Consider the following 19,036-nt stretch of genomic DNA (forward strand, 5'->3'; position numbering starts at 1 on the left):
GCCGCAGTGTCTGAGGGTTTTTGGTGTGTTTCAGCACGAGAGATGAATTTCAAAGTCTTTCATTGGCTAAAGAGTCCACACACCTTGTTTTCAAGGCCTTAATTGGCTGCTGATTGAAAGGAAACCTCAAATACCAGCAGACACTGCAACCCCTCTCTCCCTGTTCCTCAAGCCATGGCCTTCAAGGGCTGAGAACTGCTGGTTTTCTCACCCTCCCTTTACCTGGTTTGGCCCCCTGTCTGGGACAATCAGTAGCAGTCATTGTTCAGTCAATTGCCCGGGAGAAAAGGAAACCAGGGCTGGATTTGGATTTGAGTTGCAAGATTTGACCTTCCCTGACTTGTCTGTTCTGACGGTGACGCCTATTAATTAAACATAATTAAACGATGGAATGTAAGAAAATGCAGCAGTATAAGGGACCGTGCTTGGTGCCTAATCGGAACTGGAACTAGCACACACTGAAGGCCATTATGTCTTCAAAGAAAAGTCGTTTTTGTTTGATTATTGGTGATTAGCCATTGGCCAACCCTAATGATGTTTCGGGGAAACAAGATAGGGCGGAAATGGTCCATGCTTGATGGAAGTGTAATTTAATTGGTCCATATTGATTCTTTTTCATTAAAATGTGTGTGGCAGTGTCATTAAATATATTTTACGAGAAAGCCTTCTTTGCCTTGCTGTTTATCCGCCCTTGTTAAAGCGTGAACAGCCAGATGTTGAAGGCGGCTTTTTGAAACGTGTCTGGTTGTAATTACACATTTGGAAAATTTGTTTACATCCAAAAAGTTTACAGTAAACATGCTTCATTTTTCCTGTTCAGTTCGGGGGTTATTATTCCATTTTGGTTCAGCAGTAATAACTATGTAAAATTACGGTGGGGGCTCCAGAATTATGGTAAATATGCACAAAAGTACTGTAAGCTAACAGATAATAGTGTTATTAACATAAACTTTATTTTCCAACATGTGTGAAATAGTGTGCTTTATTAATGACTCAATGGTATCAACCAAAGTCTGAATATGTCCCAATAATCACAATTATTGGATTAATACTTTTGTGCAACCACCCCTGGCAAAGATCGGGAGTCTTGTGATGAGGTTAGAGAACACATTCGGAGGTATTTTTGACGATTTCTCCATGTAGGACATTTCAGTATCAATGATATTTTTAGGTTCGGGCTTATGGACCCCCCCCTTTAAGTCCGGAGGCTGAGACGGCCATCGCTGAACAGCGTCCTAGCAGAGACAACCAGACTTTCTGCCCAAAATGTCCAGAGACTTTGTGGAATTTATTGTGCATCAATGTCCCAGCTCCATGTTTGTGCGCAGGTATGAGGCGCTTGTAGGCGTTCCTCATTCGCCGCCATGCACGCACGTTGATGGTGTGTATGGCCAAGACGTTCTCATCTGACCGCAGCGCTCTCTTCCAGTCCTGATTCCAGTGACGTTGGGCGAACCCCGGATGCTCGGTGTCGTTTATTGCGCTCAGTACGGGCCGTCTTCCCAGCAGCAACCCATCCAAAGAGTTTGTTGTTATGGAGATGGCGTTTTATGGTTCTCGGTGACCCCACGATGCGACCGATCTCTGCAATTAGTGATTCTTCTAGATCTTTGTGTGGCCTCAGTCGCCATCTTCCTCCCCGTCGCCGCGGACAACGGGGTGCTCCCTTCCTCTTGCTGGCAAGCTCTCGACCGTCCCATATGTTTCACGTTCTTTTTAAATTATTGCTCTCGCAGTGCTGAGTGGCATGTTTATATGTTTATGTGTTTATTTTTGTACCCGTTACCAGACCGGTGATGGTCATGTGTCTCCTCTGCATTGCCCGTTCTTTGCCTGTTGCTTCAACTTTGTACTCTAGTGAAACCGGAAGTAGTGAGATGACACAATATAGTTCGGAACATAACATATACATTATTATCTGTGTTTAATATATGCAGCCTTTTTTTCCATTTTTATCAAGGGTGCCAATAATTCTGGAGCCCACTGTGCGTATATATATATATATATATATATTTGTTTATTTATTTATTGTTTTTTCTGGAGGGGGTATTAGCCAGTCTATCTGAGTCATACAGAGACTGCTTCAGCACATTTTTACAGAAACACGGGATTAGATTTCCTGCATCACCTGCTTTACCTGCTTTACCTGTGCGTGTGAACACTCTGAAGCATATAGGATATGCTCAATTGCTCATGATTTTGGGTTTGCACATTTCCTTGTGGTAGAAAAAAACTCCCAATTATATTCTAAATAATCTGAATAATGGGGCTGGAATCAGAGGCATTTGAGCTGTCGTGGGCTGATTCCTCAGTTCATGAACTGAATTTTAATTAGTCTCCTGAATTAAGTGAATTGAAAATGTAATTGAATCCAGCCATGCCGAATAAGTCGTGTCTGCCATGTAAACAGATTGCAGCAGGTGACTAAATGTTCATCTTCTCGTCTGTCTGCCGGTTAATCTGGAATGCTTTCAGGAATGTTTATGCACGTTGCGTGGGCTGCTTTGGTAGTGTCGTATTTACATGTGGGTTCTGGGGCTGCCAAATGTGCTATGGGGGCATTTTATGCTAATTTAAAAAGCTCACTCTTCTAAATTGTGGTCAACTGGAATTTTTTTTTATATTCTCTCGAATGTACGTACCAATCTGTGCTTTGTGCAATTGCGATTAATCAGAGATAATGTGGTGTGGTATGAATCCAAAAAGATCATATCTACACTGTTTGATAAATAAGTTCCTGGCACTCTTGCTTCCGAGGAAGATGTTGAAATGTCAGTCTTTCCCCCTGCTGCATGAAATAGTGTTTTGCTCTGAGCTTTCCTGGCTCCAGCATTCCTTATTGCGGGCCTTGTTCCCATGAAGTTGTCAGGGCAAGGAGTCCTTATTACTCTGTTGTCCTGGCAGTTGAGCACCTTATAGGGGTGGCCTGTAGCGTAGTGGTTAAGGTACATGACTGGGACACGCCAGGTCGGTGGTTCTAATCCCGGTGTAGCCACAATATGATCCGCCCAGCCGTTGGGCCCTTGAGCAAGGCCCTTAACCCTGCATTGCTCCAGGGGATGATTGTCTCCTGCTTAGTCTAATCAACTGTACGTCGCTCTGGATAAGAGCGTCTGCCAGATGCCAATAATGTAACGTAATTATAGTCCTAGTATATTTAACCGAGTAACGAGTTGGGGCTCTCCCTTTCTGCACGGTCCTGTGATTATCGGAGTGGATGTTGGGCCTAGGAGGATGGATGTTGGGCCTAGGAGGGTGTGTGGGAGAGGAGGAGGAACATATTACTAATGGGGGCAGGAATGCTCGGTTGGACGGGGAGAAAGAAGGTTATTGTTGTTATTTACAGTATAGCTCTGTGGTGACTATTGTTGATGCATGGCAGTGCGCGCTGGCGAGCGGGTGAGGGGTCAACAGTGTCACCGTTAGCACATCATTAGCACAAGGATGGCTGGCCACTTGACAAAGATTGAAAGTGATAATTGGAGGATGTGATAAATGGCTGTTAAGAGGATTATTGCACAATCGGTGTTAATGAACTAATTTTGTGGACCGTTTTCTGAAGGAAGCGGCTAATTTGGCGGAGAGTCTCTCTATGTAGTCACTTTTATAGATTAAGCAAAGCATCCTGATTTACATATCTTTTGGGTGCTGCCGGGTGGCTCATTTGGCGAAGGCTCCAAGTTATGGTGCAAAGATGTCGATTGTGGCCGGTAGCTCCAAAAGGGGCAAGGCGCAACAGGAGATTGCATTCACCAGGTTACGGGAGATTTGTTTCAGTTAGGGGTTTGCATTTCATCATTACATTACATTACATTAATGGCATTTGACAGACTCTCTTACATTAATGGCATTATCCATTAATGTACGTCGCTCTTATCCAGAGTGACTTACAGTTGATTTTAGACTCCCCTGGAGCAATGCAGGCCACTACAGATGCTACTCTCTAGTCTCACTCTCTAGTCTCACTCTCTAGTATCCCCTGCTGGTCGATTGGGCACGCACTGACTGCAGGTCAGTGCCGCATACTGCAAGGTCTTGCTCCACTCTGTGCAAGCTTACCCGTAGTCTGCAGTGTGCAGTTAGCTTTAAAGGTACAATAGTAATTTCGGACTTCTAACAGTCGAGGGGAATTGCAGCAACAAACACCTTCCAACCTCAACACTGTTTATCCCTCCTCCTTCTCCTGTGAACGCGCTGACGTTGAAACGCCATTGGCTGTGGCAATTGGAACCAATTTTCAACCAATGAGCTTGAATTCTTGTACAGCTATACGATGGTTTGGTATGGAGTGCCGGCCTGTTAACTGCATATTTTTAAACCTGAATTTAAGGACTATAAACACAGGCAGAGGGTGAGTTAACATGTCAGTGAGCCTTTTTCAATGATACGAAGGGATTTACAATGGTCTTGTAACAATGTTTTAACGCAAAAGCTTACCTGTTGTACCTTTAAATTGCTTTCAATTTTTGCGATTATTTTTTTTGAAGACTTGGAATCTTTAAACCAATCGTTATTCTTAACTGCTTTCCATTTACTTTCCTTGATTAACAATCAAGCCATGAATAAGCTGAATCGATATCAAATAATTAGGCCTATAGCTGATTATGACCTTTTTGTCTTACGACACTTCCTTATGCATTCCCCTAAATCTACAGATGGTTTATAATCCTGACAGGAATTTGCCCTTATTTCTCTATGGCAGAATTTGAGGAACAGTCACGGGCCATGAAGCTGTTGATCGTGTCTGCACAGATTCTGCAGTTTAAACGCGAATACTTAAAAAAAAAAAAATTTCATTCCAGAATAATCTAGCGAATTACTCTTCATATTTTTCAAAGAGTGAATATGACTGCTCACATCCAGCCAAGGACTCCAGCTGAGTAAAGTTTTGAAATCTAAATACATAAAGGTATTCAAGGTATTCCATTACTCCCCAACTGTAAGTGCATCGCCCAAAAGTGCGTATTGATTCCTCCTGACCTTTTGGTCCACGGGGTTCCTGGAATCAGTACTGCGGCCTCCTTATTGCGGAAACACACGCAGATGTTTTGTAGCCCAAGCATTACATTGCATTATTCATTTGCCGGCGTTGCACCGTTGCGCAATTCACGTACTGCAGGCTGTCTGTTTACACAGCGGGGCTGTGTAGCGATCGGGTCGGGAGCTGAGCCTCCCAGGAACCGGGTCTGGTTCTGGAGGCCGTTTCCCTTACCGCTGCACCGCACGCCTGCCGCAGAATCCCATCAGCACCGGCCCGTCAGACAGAGCAGCGCTGTCTGTCTGTCTGCAATCATTTTACAGCTGCCCACTCACTCATAATGATAATGCTCTCATTACATTACATTACATTTACATTATTGGCATACGCTCTTATCCAGAGCGGCGTACAGTTGATTAGACTTCGCAGGAGACAATCCTCCCCTGGAGCAATGCAGGGTTAAGGGTCCTTGCTCAAGGGCCCAACGGCTGTGCGGATCTTATTGTGGCTACACTGGGATTAGAACCACCGACCTGGCGTGTCCCAGTCATGTGCCTTAACTACTACGCTACAGGCCGCCCTGGATATTTTATATTGAGGCGTGTACACTATGCGCGCATTGGGCTGTACGTACACCCAGGCCCTGTATGGCAAAACAGGATTACCGAGTTGGCTGGGTAACTGTAAGTAAAACCCGGAGCCCTCCCAAACCTGGAATGTGGACCGGAGTAATAAAAGAGCTGTTCTGGGTTTTACCTGGCACAGTTATCCCGCTAACTGGGTAATCCTGCTTTGTGAAATAAACCCCCAGTGCTCACCCCCCCCCCCCCCCCCCCCCCAGTGTTTAAAGTCTGAGTCAGTGGGTCATCATGCTAATTTTGAGGTTGTAGCCATTGTGTTCGACCTGGGAATTTCACTCTCTGATTCTCCGTTCAGGAGTCCATTATCATTATCTCTAAAGTACCCTCCCCCCTCCAGGGAACAGAACAGGCTGCTCAATGAGCTCTGATTGGTTATTTGAACTGTCGCCCAAATGGATCCATTTTCAAGGCCTGTTTATTTTTTATAGATTCTTTCTCTTTTGTCAATTAAGAATTAACAAAAGAAAAGAACATTGATTTTTTAAATTATTTTATTTATTTTATTTCCCTGGCACTTGCCAAGGTTTAGGCAAAGAGGTGTGTTCAGAAATTCGAAAGGTCAACCTCGAGAAATTGAAGTTATCGAATTCCCGGTTTAATCTGAATACTTTGTTTTTAATGCTGCACGTAATGTATAACTGCAGGTGCATGAAATGATTGTTACACGAATCTGGGCAGACATTGTCTGTGACCTTTCATTTTGCAATAAAGGATTTTGTGGCGGTCAGGACAGAGAAACGGCTTTAGTATGACATTACAATGATTCTGTAGTGGCTGTTTTATTCAGAGTCGTTTTTCGGCAGAACCATGACTTAAACAACAGACCTTTATGAATAACATTTGCTTGGATCTATAACATCTGAGCTCCGCAATTAATATGAAAGGCAGCCGTTTTAAGTTGCCTTTTTTTTTTTTTTTTTTTTTTTTTTTTTTTACTTGTTCCTCCCAGGACAACAAAGAATCTTTGTTGACTTCCCAATGGCCCTTTGGACAATGTGAGATATCCGCGGCCTCTGTGAATTCGCTCCAGTACTGTGGCACGTGGTCCATTTCAAACGAGCAGACAACGTGCCGTGAAGGTTCAAACCAAACCAACGCTCAGATTAATCGCGCTCGGGACATAGTTTGCCGACTACATCGGGGTTGTAGTCGTTGGAAGCAGCCCGTGTGTGTAGTGTAGGGCATTTCACCCGAAGTGGTATGGCTATATTCGCGGTACATTCGATACGTTCTCGTTTTAATTTCATTTCTGTCCTGACGCTGCGCTCCGTAACCTTTGTGCCGCTCTCTCCCTCGCCAACCATGTGACGTTGTTTCACTTCTGTCAAGGAAATGGCTTTTTGCGTGCTGATTGGATAAACCCGAAACCAGTTCATTTGAGGTTTCCACCCAAGCACGCTGGTCTTCTTCCTCTTGCGTTTCTCTGCTGTTTCGCAGGGAGAAGTCTGGAGGCTGAGTAATGGGGGACTACTTATGATACCAATGACCTAATAGTTCCATAACATTGTGCCATTAACCGTAAAACAAGGTCAATGTTATGTGATCTAGGTGTAGATTATGCATCTCCAGGTACCCGCTCCAAAAACTCCTGAAAAGTTTAACAAAATTACACCCAAAGTCATAATTTAAATGTTATATATTTACAGTTTCACAACAGGTTTCTTGTGTCCAGCATCCAGTCTACAATTTTCAAGAGAGAGATTTTAATGAATAAAAAGATGAATGAAGTACAACCTTTCTGCCAATAGAAGCTTGACAAAGCTCCTCATATGTTCAGTAAAAGCTATAGCCTATTTTAAAACTGACAGTAAGTTAAGTTAGTTGCATAACCTCAACTTTATCAAACTTGTCACTTATCCAACACTCACAACTAATTAATTTGGTTATTCTGTCAAATACTGCACAGTCAACTTTTATGCTAATCATTTTTTTGTTATATAGCTGCATTAACTGCTAACATTAACTTACTGACATTGCAGCTTCGTTCTAGTGATAGTCTTTCTTCTGTTCTGACTGTCTCAATATTTGTGGAAAGCACTTCAATGTTAACTAGCTACATCTATTAACGAAAGCCACCATTCTCAATTGTTAGCTGTGGCAAGTTAGCCTGAGCTAGGCTACAGTCCTGCCGTTTTTCTTTTTCTTTTTTTCCCCCCTGTGTCCCCCTGTGTTTATATGTTTCCTGTCTACAGAAACTGACATCTCTGTGCTGTATTTATGATTCTGGGCAATGCTTGTACAGCACGTTTGCATATGTTAGCATGGCGGTCTGTTTGCGCTCCGTGATCTGAGCTGTTTGTCTGCATTTCCTTTCCAGGAGCCGACGCTCGTGACGCTGAAAGTGGATCCTCAAGGGTTCTTCCTCTATTGGACTGGGACCAACAAGGTCAGTACTGACCTCTTCTGGCCGTCTGGGTCCCAGTCCCAGAGCTCCCCAGAGCACAATGTTCTCCTCTGTGACTCTGTGACTCTGCTGGGTCCAGTGTCCAGTGTCCCCGTGTTTCCTTACCGTCTCCCCTTCACTCTGCTTCTCACAGTGCTAGCTCTCTATTTCTCTCTCTCTCTGTCCCTCCCTCTCTCCCTCTTTGTCTCTATCTCTCTCTCTCTATCTCTCCCTCTCTCTCTCCCTCTCTCTCGCTCCCTCTCTCCCCCTCTCTATCTATCTCTCTCTTGCTCTCTCTCTCTTGCACTCACTGGCCTCCTCCTCCTGCCCTTCTCGCCACCCCTCCTCTCTCCCCCTCCTCACCATTCTAAAATCCAACCCCCTCCCCTCCCCTCTCCCTCTCCCTGTCCCTCCCGCTTTCTCGCTCTCTTTCTCTCTCTCTCTCTCTCTCTCGTCCCATTTGGCCTCCTCTGCTTGTCCCTCGCTTATCTCCTCTCCTCTCCCTCCTGCCACTCTCTCCCACTTCCCCTTTCCTCATCTCCCTATTCTCCCTCTCCTTCTTTCCCTCCCTCCCTCCCTCCCTCTCTTCCTCCCTCCCTCTCTTCCTCCCTCCCTCCCTCTCTCTCTCTCTCTCTCTCTCTCTTCCCAGCCAATTAGCTGGACAGTGGCGTCATGTGAAGCCCCATGAATTGAATCAAATTTCAGGCAGTGAAATTAAATCACCTCTCCACTCCTCCCTCCCTCCCTCCCTCCCTTTCTTTCCCCCGCCAGCATTTTTGTCGTTCCTTTACCCAACCCCCCCCCATTTTGTTACCCTCTCTATCTTTTTTCCCTGTTGTATATTTATCATACAGGCACGTGTGGTATGCTGCCAGTTAAAATATGGTGCAAAACTAAGGGACTGATTTTCGTTGGCGCTTCCCGTGTGTGTGTGTGTGTGTGTGTGTGTTTGTGAGGGAGGGAGAGAGAGAGAGAGTGATAGTGTGTGTGTTTGAGAGAGAGGGAAAGAGTGTGTGTGTGTGTGAGGGAGAGAGTGAGAGTGTATGTGTGTGTTTGTGAGTGTGTGTGTGTGTGTGTGTGAGGTGGAGCGTGTGTGTGTGTGTGTGTGTGAGGTGGAGTGTGTGTGTGTGTGAGGTGGAGTGTGTGTGTGTGTGTGTGTGTGTGTGTGAGGTGGAGTGTGTGTGTGTGTGTGTGTGTGAGGTGGAGTGTGTGTGTGTGTGTGTGTGTGTGAGAGAGACAGTGTGAGTGTGAGAGGTGGAGTGTGCGTGTGTGTGTGTGTGTGTGTGTGTGTGTGAGGTGGAGTGCTGTATTAGGACACTGGGACACTTAGTGCCTGAGGAAATGCAATGACACTGTTTTGTGTTGAGATAATATCTCTGGTGGGTCGAGTGTACAGTTTATAGTAAAGAGGCCACCTCTCTAGCAACTCTAGATTTTGCTATTATTGCATTTGATAATTCTATTATTATATTGAATATTTCTATTATTACGTCCCTCATTACTTCACTTTCTCCTCCTTCATCTGTTTCTTTTCCTTTTTTTTTTTTAAGCGCGGTAAAGGTTGTTAAAAGTCAACCTTTTCCCACAGTTTCTCTCTCCCTCTCTCTCCTGCTCATTTACCAGTAACCCCGCACCACCACCCCCCGTCCCCCCCAACCGTGTTCCCCGTACACGTTCCGATAGGGCGCGTTTCCTAATCACATTTCGGCGGCGTATAAAAGTTGCGAGATATGTAAACAAAAATTTCAAAAGGCGAGCACAAAACGAAAGGTCGCCACAAACTCATTGTTTCCGACGAAGCGAAACGGGGAACGGGGACGGGAGCTTTTCCTGCCGCGCTGAACGCTTGGGTACGCAGGGCGCCTGGTGTGGCTTTTTAAGAAAAGTGATTTTTATGCAGAAAGGAAGACACACCCGCACCCTTTAAAAATTTTCCCATGTGGTCTCTGCTGCTGGGCTGTGCAATGATTGGGTGCATTTTATCAGTGGGCCAGACATATTGTGGCGGGGAAGCTGTTAGTAGGCCTTCGGTATCAGGTGGTTTCACTCCCATCGGGATGTTCTAAGGTCTGTGGATTTAGCATTGGTCTGGCCAGCCCGTACTGTAGTGGTTACGGTACATGATTGGGGTTGGTGCAAGGTTGGTGGTTCAATCCCCGGTGTAGCAACAATAAGATCCGGACAGCCATTGGGCCCTTGACCAAGGCCCACATTGCCCTGGCGGGGGGGGGGGGGGGGGGGGGGATTGTCTGCTTAGTCTAATCAACTGTAAGTTGCTTTGGATAAAAACCCGCTGCTTAATAACATGTCATGTAATGCAGCGAGGCTGGGAGTAGGCCCTTTTCTCCGTGCGAGTGGCTGCTCTCCGTCAGGCCGAGTGGGAATCAGTTCATTTTTTATTCAGCCCTTTGTAGTGTCCTCAAACCTCGAGAGTGTTGCAGTGTCCAATCCGTCAGTGCGCATATGCAGTGTTAGCACTACCTGTCGTCTGTATGCAGACGTAATGTAAGGTAGTGTCATTAAGGCGTACACACTGCATTCATTTTGTCCCAGTCTGTGACATTATGTGGTGCCATTTCCATTCAGTCAGCAGTCGGTCTGTATACACTGTGTTAACCCCCTCTCAGTGTGGTTTTAATGTACTGCTACATCGAGCCAGTCAATCACCCACCTGTCTCTCTCTGTTCCCCCTCTCTCTCTCTCTCTCTCTGTTCCCCACCTCTTTCTCTGTTCCCTGTCTCTTTCTCTCTCTCTTCCCACCTCTGTCTCACTCTGCCAGCCAGCTGGTTGTCATCAGCTGAGAAGAGACAGGGCGACAAAGTTCTTCCTCCAGTGTAAACTAAGGGATGACGCTTCCTCTCTCTGCTTTCCATCTCTCCCTCTCTCTCTCTCTCCCTCCCTCCCTCCCTCGCTTCTCCCACTGTCCCACTCGAAAGCGAGCCAGCGTGGGAAAGTAGGCAGGAAGTCTTTCAGACACGAGGGGGCAGTCCCCAAACCGAAGACCTCCCCTCCTCCCTGCCCTCTCCCACCATCCTTCACTTTCTCTCTCGCCCTGTCCCCGTTTACCTCCTCCCGCTCCCCCTCCCATCTCTGGGGTGGGCCTCTGGGTGATGTGGGTGCTGGCTGAAGTTCCTTCCAAAATATCGGTGGCAGCCAAGCTGTAGCGTAGCGGTTAAGGTACATGCCTAAGGTACACGAAGGTCGGTGGTTCTAATCCCGGTGTAGCCACAGTAAGATCCGCACCACCATTGGGCCCTTGAGCAAGGCCCTTAACCCTGCATTGCATCCAGGGGAGGATAGTCTAATCAGAAGTGCTCGAGACTGGCCATTTTCACTGAAGATAATAGAGTGACAAGATACAGCCATTTTGTCTGACATGTACTGATTAAGATGGTGGCACGGTGTCGCTGCTTAATGATTTGCACAACTATGATTGCCAATGGCTAACAGTTACTCTTCCTCTTTTCCGAAGCACACACCTTCAACCCTAACTGTGAGTGAGTGAGTGAGTGAGTGAGTGAGTGAGTGAGTGAGTGAGTGAGTGAGTGAGTGAGTGAGTGAGTGAGTGAGTGAGTGAGTGAGTGAGTGAGTGAGTGAGTGAGTGAGTGAGTGAGTGAGTGAGTGAGTGAGTGAGTGAGTGAGTGAGTGAGTGAGTGAGTGAGTGAGTGAGTGAGTGAGTGAGTGAGTGAGTGAGTGAGTGGAGTTTTTTGTGATTTGAGGCAGCTTTCTCAAGCAGGCACCGTGGATGAAGAAGCCACTGCTAGTGCCGGTTGTAGCACGCTTAATTGCATTTACTTAATTGCGTTTGCATTTAAGAGGTATTTACTTCTGTGCTGTGCTGTTGTTTGCCATTCTGGTTTGGTTATTAATGATGTTGTTGGGCATTTCTCTGCAGTGTGATCATTACGGTTTGTTCACAGTTAATTGGTTGTTATCTGTCTTTTGAAGGCAAACCCTGTCTGGAAACAGCTTGGCACAAAATGGCCACAAATCTACACAAACAATTTGTATCGAAATACAGTCTCACACAAACACAATGATCATACACACGTAGACATACAGTTGTACATACATGTACATATGTATGTATACACACAGATGCAGACACAAATGTATGCACACACACACACACACACACACTTTCACACAACAGTTAGAGGGGAAGTGAGTTTTCTGGGTTGATAATGCAACAGTTTCCTCTCTCACTTTCTCCATCACTCTTAGTGTCTCTCTTTCTCCATTTTTCTCTCTTTCTCTTTCTCTCCCTCGCTCTCTTTGTCCCTCCCTCTCTCTCTCTCGTGGTGACACACACTCACACACACACACACATACACACACACACACACACACACACACCCTCTGTATTGATGTATGGGGGTTCTTGCAGGTGATTTCGTTTCCTGGCATTTATACAGTTATGACTCTGAACCCTGTAAACCGAACTTTTGCAGGCTTCACACAGTCATTAAAAGACACAGGCGACTGTCAGTGGTACTGGTGATCAATTGCAACGGGAGATAACCTGTATGCGCACACATTTAGCACAGCAAATGGCGATAACCTATACTCACACATTTAGCATAGCAAAGGGCCATAACGTATACTCACACATTTAGCATAGCAAAGGGCCATAACCTATACTCACACATTTAGCACAGCAAATGGCGATAACCTATACTCACACATTTAGCATAGCAAAGGGCCATAACGTATACTCACACATTTAGCATAGCAAAGGGCCATAGCGTATACTCACACATTTAGCATAGCAAAGGGCCATAACGTATACTCACACATTTAGCATAGCAAAGGGCCATAACGTATACTCACACATTTAGCATTGCAAAGGGCCATAACCTATACGCACATATTTAGCCGGTGGGTATCTTTATGATTTACAGAATATTTACTTATTTTGCTTGGAGTCAGACAACAGAGCTGACTCAGTAGATTCGAAACCCGACCCGATTGTAGTTCAGTTCAGATGAAACTTTACAGGAGAATGATTGAGTGAGGAGCGCTTAGCAAAGGCCTAGCGTATTTTACATGACGTGGTCTTGTGCATTTAACGGTGTGTTAGAGAGTACACGTGAAGGTGTATGGGAAGGAATGAGAGGACAAGTGACTGTAAATCTGCCGGCGACAGAAAGGCTAAACCGCACAGGTGGAAACTGAGCGAGAGTGCGTGTGAGCGAGCCAGCGAGAGAGAGACATGCCTGTATTCGTGGCAGCTGGGCCAGGCCTGTAATGATCCATTGTTCTTTCTAAATAGATTATGAAAGTGAAAAAAAAGAAAAAGAAAAAGCATCCCGATGACAGTGATTGAGACAATGAGCAAACAGGATCATCTCTGTGCTCTCTCTCTCTCTCTCTCTCTCTGTCTCTCTCTCTCTCTTTCTTTTACCCCTCCTTCTGGCTTTCACGCTAACTGCATTTGACTTCTTGTCTGCACCTTTCAGCTTCTCCCCCCGGTCCCCTTGGCCAAATCTCTCCCTCCTTAATCTCCTCCTTTTTCATTCCCTTGCTCCTGTCGTTCCTGGCTGCCTCGGTTCTCCCTCCCTCCCTCTCTCTCTCTCTCTCTCTCTCCCTCCCTCTCCCCTCATCCCCCTCCTAATCCGTGTGACAGTGCCAGCTGCTCAGCGTGTGTTGGGGAGAGTGTGTTTATATCTGTGTTTTCTGCGGGTTCCCCTTGGGCACGTCTGTCTGCGAGTGTGTTTGTACACCAGCGCGCTTCGGTCGTATGGCAGTGTCCCCATAACTGTACATATTTATGTGTGTGTGTGTGTGTGTCCTTGAATCTGTATAAGGCACTAGTTTTTAGACTTTTGAGTATTGGGACCCAAGTTAGAAATGCTTTTTTTAATATCAGCAAGGTATCAGAATACCTTTCAGGGACCCGGTCAAATATACAGTGCTGTCTGTAAGTATTTGGACTGCTCTGTTATTTTGGCTCTGTACCCCGGCACATTTGATCTGCCACCTTTAATTTGAGGGTATTTACGGCCATATAGGGTGATCTCTGTAGGAATGAAATCCCTTTTTACACATAAATTGACAGTTGGCGTATCAGTTCCTGATGCGTCCGGTGTATTCAATTGCTTCCATAATGCGGGTATAAGAAAGCTTCCAGTATCTAGTCTTGATTCTAGGCTTTTTGATTGCCTTCGGATTGGTGTTTGTCAACACGAGGGCCAGAGTTGTTCCGACGACAGTCGAGGAAGCCATTACGAGGCTGAGTTACGAGGAAAAAAGGGAGCGTTGGTCGGCTTGGTAATCGCAAAAAGGTCCTAGTTCGCCAAGAAAGAGCTCTACAGTCGGTGGACAAAGACTTCTCACCATAATGAAACACCTGTCAGAACGGATCAGAAACACTCTTCAGGGAGCACTGGTCTCGGTGACTACTCTTCACATAAAACCTCTTTAAACTGAACTGCTGGAGCTATACTGCGAGATGAAAACCACTAGTTAGCCACACGTCAGGATGGCTGGGTTAAATCTTGCTAAGAAGTGCCTGAAAGAGCCTGCAGATTTCTGGAAAAAGGTTTTGTGGACCGATGGCGCCAAAGATCGACTTGTATCAGAGTGAGGGCGAGAGTAAAGTGCTGGGGCTAAAAGAACCAAAGCACCCTTCTCATCTGGGGTTGGGGATGTTGTAGTTTGGGAATGCATGGCTGCCACAGGTGCTGGCTCACTTGCCTTCATTGATAATGTAGCCGCTGATAACAGAATTAATTTTGATGTGTGCAGCAGCATCCTATCAGCTCAAGTTCATGCCTCCAAATTAATTGGTGGGTGCTTCATCCCTCAGCAAGGCAATGATCCCAAACATAGACTAGTGCTTCTTAACTATGTTCCGAACGGTTCTATTGTTTGGCCTATTTTTCTTTTTTTACAGTTTTTCTTATTTCTACTATGTCTCATAAAGGCTTCTTTGACTTTCATTGACAACTCATTGGTCCTCATGTTGACAAACACCAATAAAAGATTCCAAACACAATCAAAAGCCTAGAATCAAGACTTTATACTAAAAAGCTTTCTTTTACCTTTTCTAAGGAAGCAATTGAATACACCTGACTAATCAAACAAAACCTTTGGTGGCCTAAAATGGGGGACTGTATAAAAAGGGATGTAACTCCTACATGGATCACCCAATATAAATATGAATACCTTCAAATTAAAGGGGACAGTCTGCACTTTAGTGAAGGAGTACGGAGCCAAAAGAACAGAAATTGTACCACTGTCCAAATACTTATGAACTGCTCTGTAAAAACTAGCATAGCGTGGTGGAGGACAGACTCCTGCACTCTCTTCTCGTAGTTTAAGAAATACTTAAACGTGTCCTTCAGTGTTTGTGAGCCAGTATATACACATTCACGAGTCTTTATCATCTGTATGCTTTGGCTTTGGCTTGCCAGGTTTGGCCTGTGCTTGTTTACTGAGGGCATGTATCCCTAACAATACCCTCAGAACACCAGTTCATTGCCGATTCTGGGCGCGCTGGGGTGACAGTGCACTGAATTGATCTGGGCTCTGCTGCTTTGTCCTTGAATAATGTGCTTAACTTGCATTGCTACGGTAAAAATATCCAGCTGTGTAAATTGATAGAATGTCAAATAATGCAAGCTATGTAAGTTGCCCTGGATAAAAGCGTCCACTTAAGTGCCTTAATGCATTGTAAATATCGTATTTACAGTGATACTGATATTTCACAAATCGTATTGAATCGGGACAAACATCGCAGGTAACGGTTTAATACGGTTAATGCGGATGTATTTTCTGAATATTTCCCCGCCTCTACTTCTCTCTCCTGCTTCAGATTTCTGAAATCTGAAATCTGAAGCTATTTGAAAATGTCTCTGACCTTCAGAAATTGGGAGAGTGAGAGCTAAAAGGAGAGAAAGAGAGGCAGATTTGTGAGGGAGAGAGGAGGAGGAGGAGGAGGAGGAGGAGTAGACTTGAGTTCGCAGGGATATTGAGTGTCCACAGCACCACCCTGCCCTTATGTTTTGCCCCCAGGAGAATTGCACCCCTCCCATGTATACAGTTACCCCCCACCTCCACCCACAGTGGAATGGTAGTTGCCACACAGGGTCCATTCACCAGCGGAAGGCAAAACATCTGAATGTGCCACGCTAACTTTAATTCTTTCCTCTCTTTTAAGGTGACCTGTGCAACCAAAAATAAAGTCTGTAGGCACACTCCCTTTGGACTTGGTTCTTTTTTATTGATTTGAAGGGAGAAAAAACAAAAAACAAAAGGCTTCGTAGCGTAGTGGTTAAGGTACATGGCTGGGACCCGCAAGGTCGGTGGTTCAATCCCCGGTGTAGCCACAATAAGATCCACACAGCCGTTAGGCCCTTGAGCAAGGCCCTTAAGGGGCCTCCAGGGGAGGATTGTCTCCTGCTTAGTCTAATCAACTGTAAGTCGCTTTGGATAAAAAGTGTCAGCCAAATGACATGCCCTGAGGCAGAGGAAGGGGTTTGAATGAGCAGGAGTTCTGTTGGCCCAGGCCCACCCTTCCCTATCCCCAATCCCCCCAACCACACCCGTTCCTCATCTAGGGTTGCCACCCGTCCTGGATTCTCCGGGACTGTCCCAGATTTTTGTCAAAAGATAATGAAATGAAATGTCCCGGAATCTAAGTATTTTCGAGTGTTGCATGCATTAGTATTGCTTAATGAAATGTAGACAGCGTATCCAGTGTTCGTTCCTAAATGTAATATAACAAATGGTGCAGAGACATTATTTACCTTCACAAATCACACTCGTTATTTTAGTAATGAAAGAGGAATTGGCACCAAGCACAAGGTAGTTGCGCACCACATTCCTTCAGGCTCACGCACCCTCGAGAGCGATTGACAGTCCGGCTCAGTTTGCCAGCTTCGTATATGTCCAGGATTTTTACAGGACCTAGGTGGCAATCCTATCCTCACCTTACCATGGGTGCCTGGATCAGACTGGACTTCTTATCAAGAAAGAGTGGCCAAGTCCCTGATCGACTTAAAGGGAGTCTAAAATCACAGTCTGTGAACATATGAGTCAAGTCCCAGTGGCCAAATATGTGGTCTTATCTTGAGACTTAATCACCCAGTGTAAACATTGTTGTATTCCTTGTAGAAGCTTCAGTCGCTTTTCAAAAGTCCGTGAGAAGTTACTGTTGGCAGAAAGCAGCTGTGATCGGTTCTTCTGCTTTCTGTGTTTCACTTTCAGGAGGCTTTTTATATATTTCACTTTTGTTTTTTGATTTGCATAGTTTTTGTGTGCATTATTTACTTAAGATATCAAAGTTTCTGATGCCTTGCTAGCTTTGTGACGGGTCAGTAAGGAATCCTTCAGAGGACATGCGTGTGAACGCATTGATGCTATCGTGTTTGCTCACAGGTGTAAACATAAAAATCTGTTTTTGTTTTGTGCTGGCTGACCCAAGTGGCACAAGCTCTGCTCCCGAGGTTAAGGGTCACAGAGGTGTGGTTCCCAAGCAGCCGGCTTGGCCTTAGGGTCGCTAGCACACTGCCTGTTCTGTGTCCTGATGTTAGCCAAGCTACCTATGAATTTAAACCCAAGCTATGATTATGTTGCTGATTGCTATTCATCCAAACCTAACCTTACGTACGAGGAGTGTAGCTGGGGCAAACGGAGGGTGAGGAGGGTTGAAGGGGGAAGGTGAGCTAGCATGCTGAGATCCCACTCGAGGACGATTAGCCACATTTTCAAAAGATCTGGGATTTGTCACAGTAAAAGGCAAAAAATGACATGAAAGCTGTCTTTGTTGCACTTCTCTCACGTGCACTGTAGATAGAGGAAGCTATGCAACCTCAGTTCTCGGGCACAACGGTCTCAGGCTACGTACAGTACTATGTCAGAGGAAGAATGAGTGAAGATGAGATTAAATGTATTTTAAAGTATTATATTCATTGGGTAATATACATTGATGCAACCCCTGACATCGCTATACAAGCTATTCTGCAGTTACTTAAAGTGTATGTTCTTACTTTAAACCACAAACCAGTTTATGTTGTGCAACAGCAATTTTGAAGAAGACCGGTCATGAGAAACGTTTTGCGTGTCTATCATGTTTTCAGACGGGGCTAGCGCCTTGCCTTCACTGCGTTTGAATAGACTTTCTAGGAAGAATACAATATGTAATGCCGGATGAAAGAGTGTTATTGTGTGTGGTTAGACTGCTGTGACAACTTATCACCAGCTTTGATCAGATGATCAGATGTTGCTCTCAGTTAACACTCTAATACCTTTCTCACTCGTGTCAATGAGTAATGAGTAGATTGAGTGAGATTCAGAGAGTGTGAACAAGCGCTTTTGCTTGTATTTTGCTTACATCTGAATTTCTACTATACTCATGGAAAACGTTTATACTGCAGGCCAGTTTTGGATTATCATTTGCATTATCAACGTAAGTATGTCATAGTTACAAAAATGAGGTATTCTGTCTCCATTTATAGAAAATAAAAACAAGGTAATTACAAGTGGGGGGGGGAAAAACAGCCCTGCTGTTATGTTTGGGTGTAGTGTAAGGTCGCACCGGCATATTGGTGGCACGGTTCTTTTGAATGTCTGTTGAGCAATAAGATGTAAGTGAGAACGGCAAGCTCCGGTGGCACTATGGAAAGCAGATGGGCGTGGTCGGTACAGAGCGGTCCGTTCAGACCGGTCACCCCTCCCTCTCCCTCCCCCTCCCCCTCCCCCTCCCTCCTCTCTATCTCGTTACTCAAGGAAGCGCTGTTACACAAGCCTGAGCCTGTGTGTGGCGGGAAAGCTGCCGCACATGATAACAGCCCAGAACCTGAGCGTGTGTGTGTGTGTGTGTGCGTGTGTCTGTGTGTCTGTGTGCGTGCATAGTATGTATGTGTAGTATGTGTGTGTATGCGTGCATAGCATGTGTGTGCATGTATAGCGTGTGTGTGTGCATGCATAGTATGTATGTGTATGCATGTGTAGTATGTGTGTATGCGTGCATAGTATGGGTGTTTTAGTATGCGTGTGTGTGCAGGTATAGTATGTGTGTGTGTGTATGCG

At 45.4% G+C, this 19,036-nt stretch overlaps 1 protein-coding gene across 1 annotated transcript in view; it reads left to right on the forward strand.

The window, feature by feature from the left end:
- Nucleotides 1–19,036, forward strand: part of plcb3 (phospholipase C, beta 3 (phosphatidylinositol-specific)) — a 62,688-nt gene that overhangs the window by 7,179 nt on the left and 36,473 nt on the right. Inside the window, 1 exon segment of the mRNA XM_061233438.1 lies at nt 7,937–8,005. Coding sequence (XP_061089422.1) covers nt 7,937–8,005 — 69 coding nt within the window.

Source organism: Conger conger, chromosome 3 (genome assembly GCF_963514075.1).
Source record: "Conger conger chromosome 3, fConCon1.1, whole genome shotgun sequence".
NCBI classification, from domain to species: domain Eukaryota; kingdom Metazoa; phylum Chordata; class Actinopteri; order Anguilliformes; family Congridae; genus Conger; species Conger conger.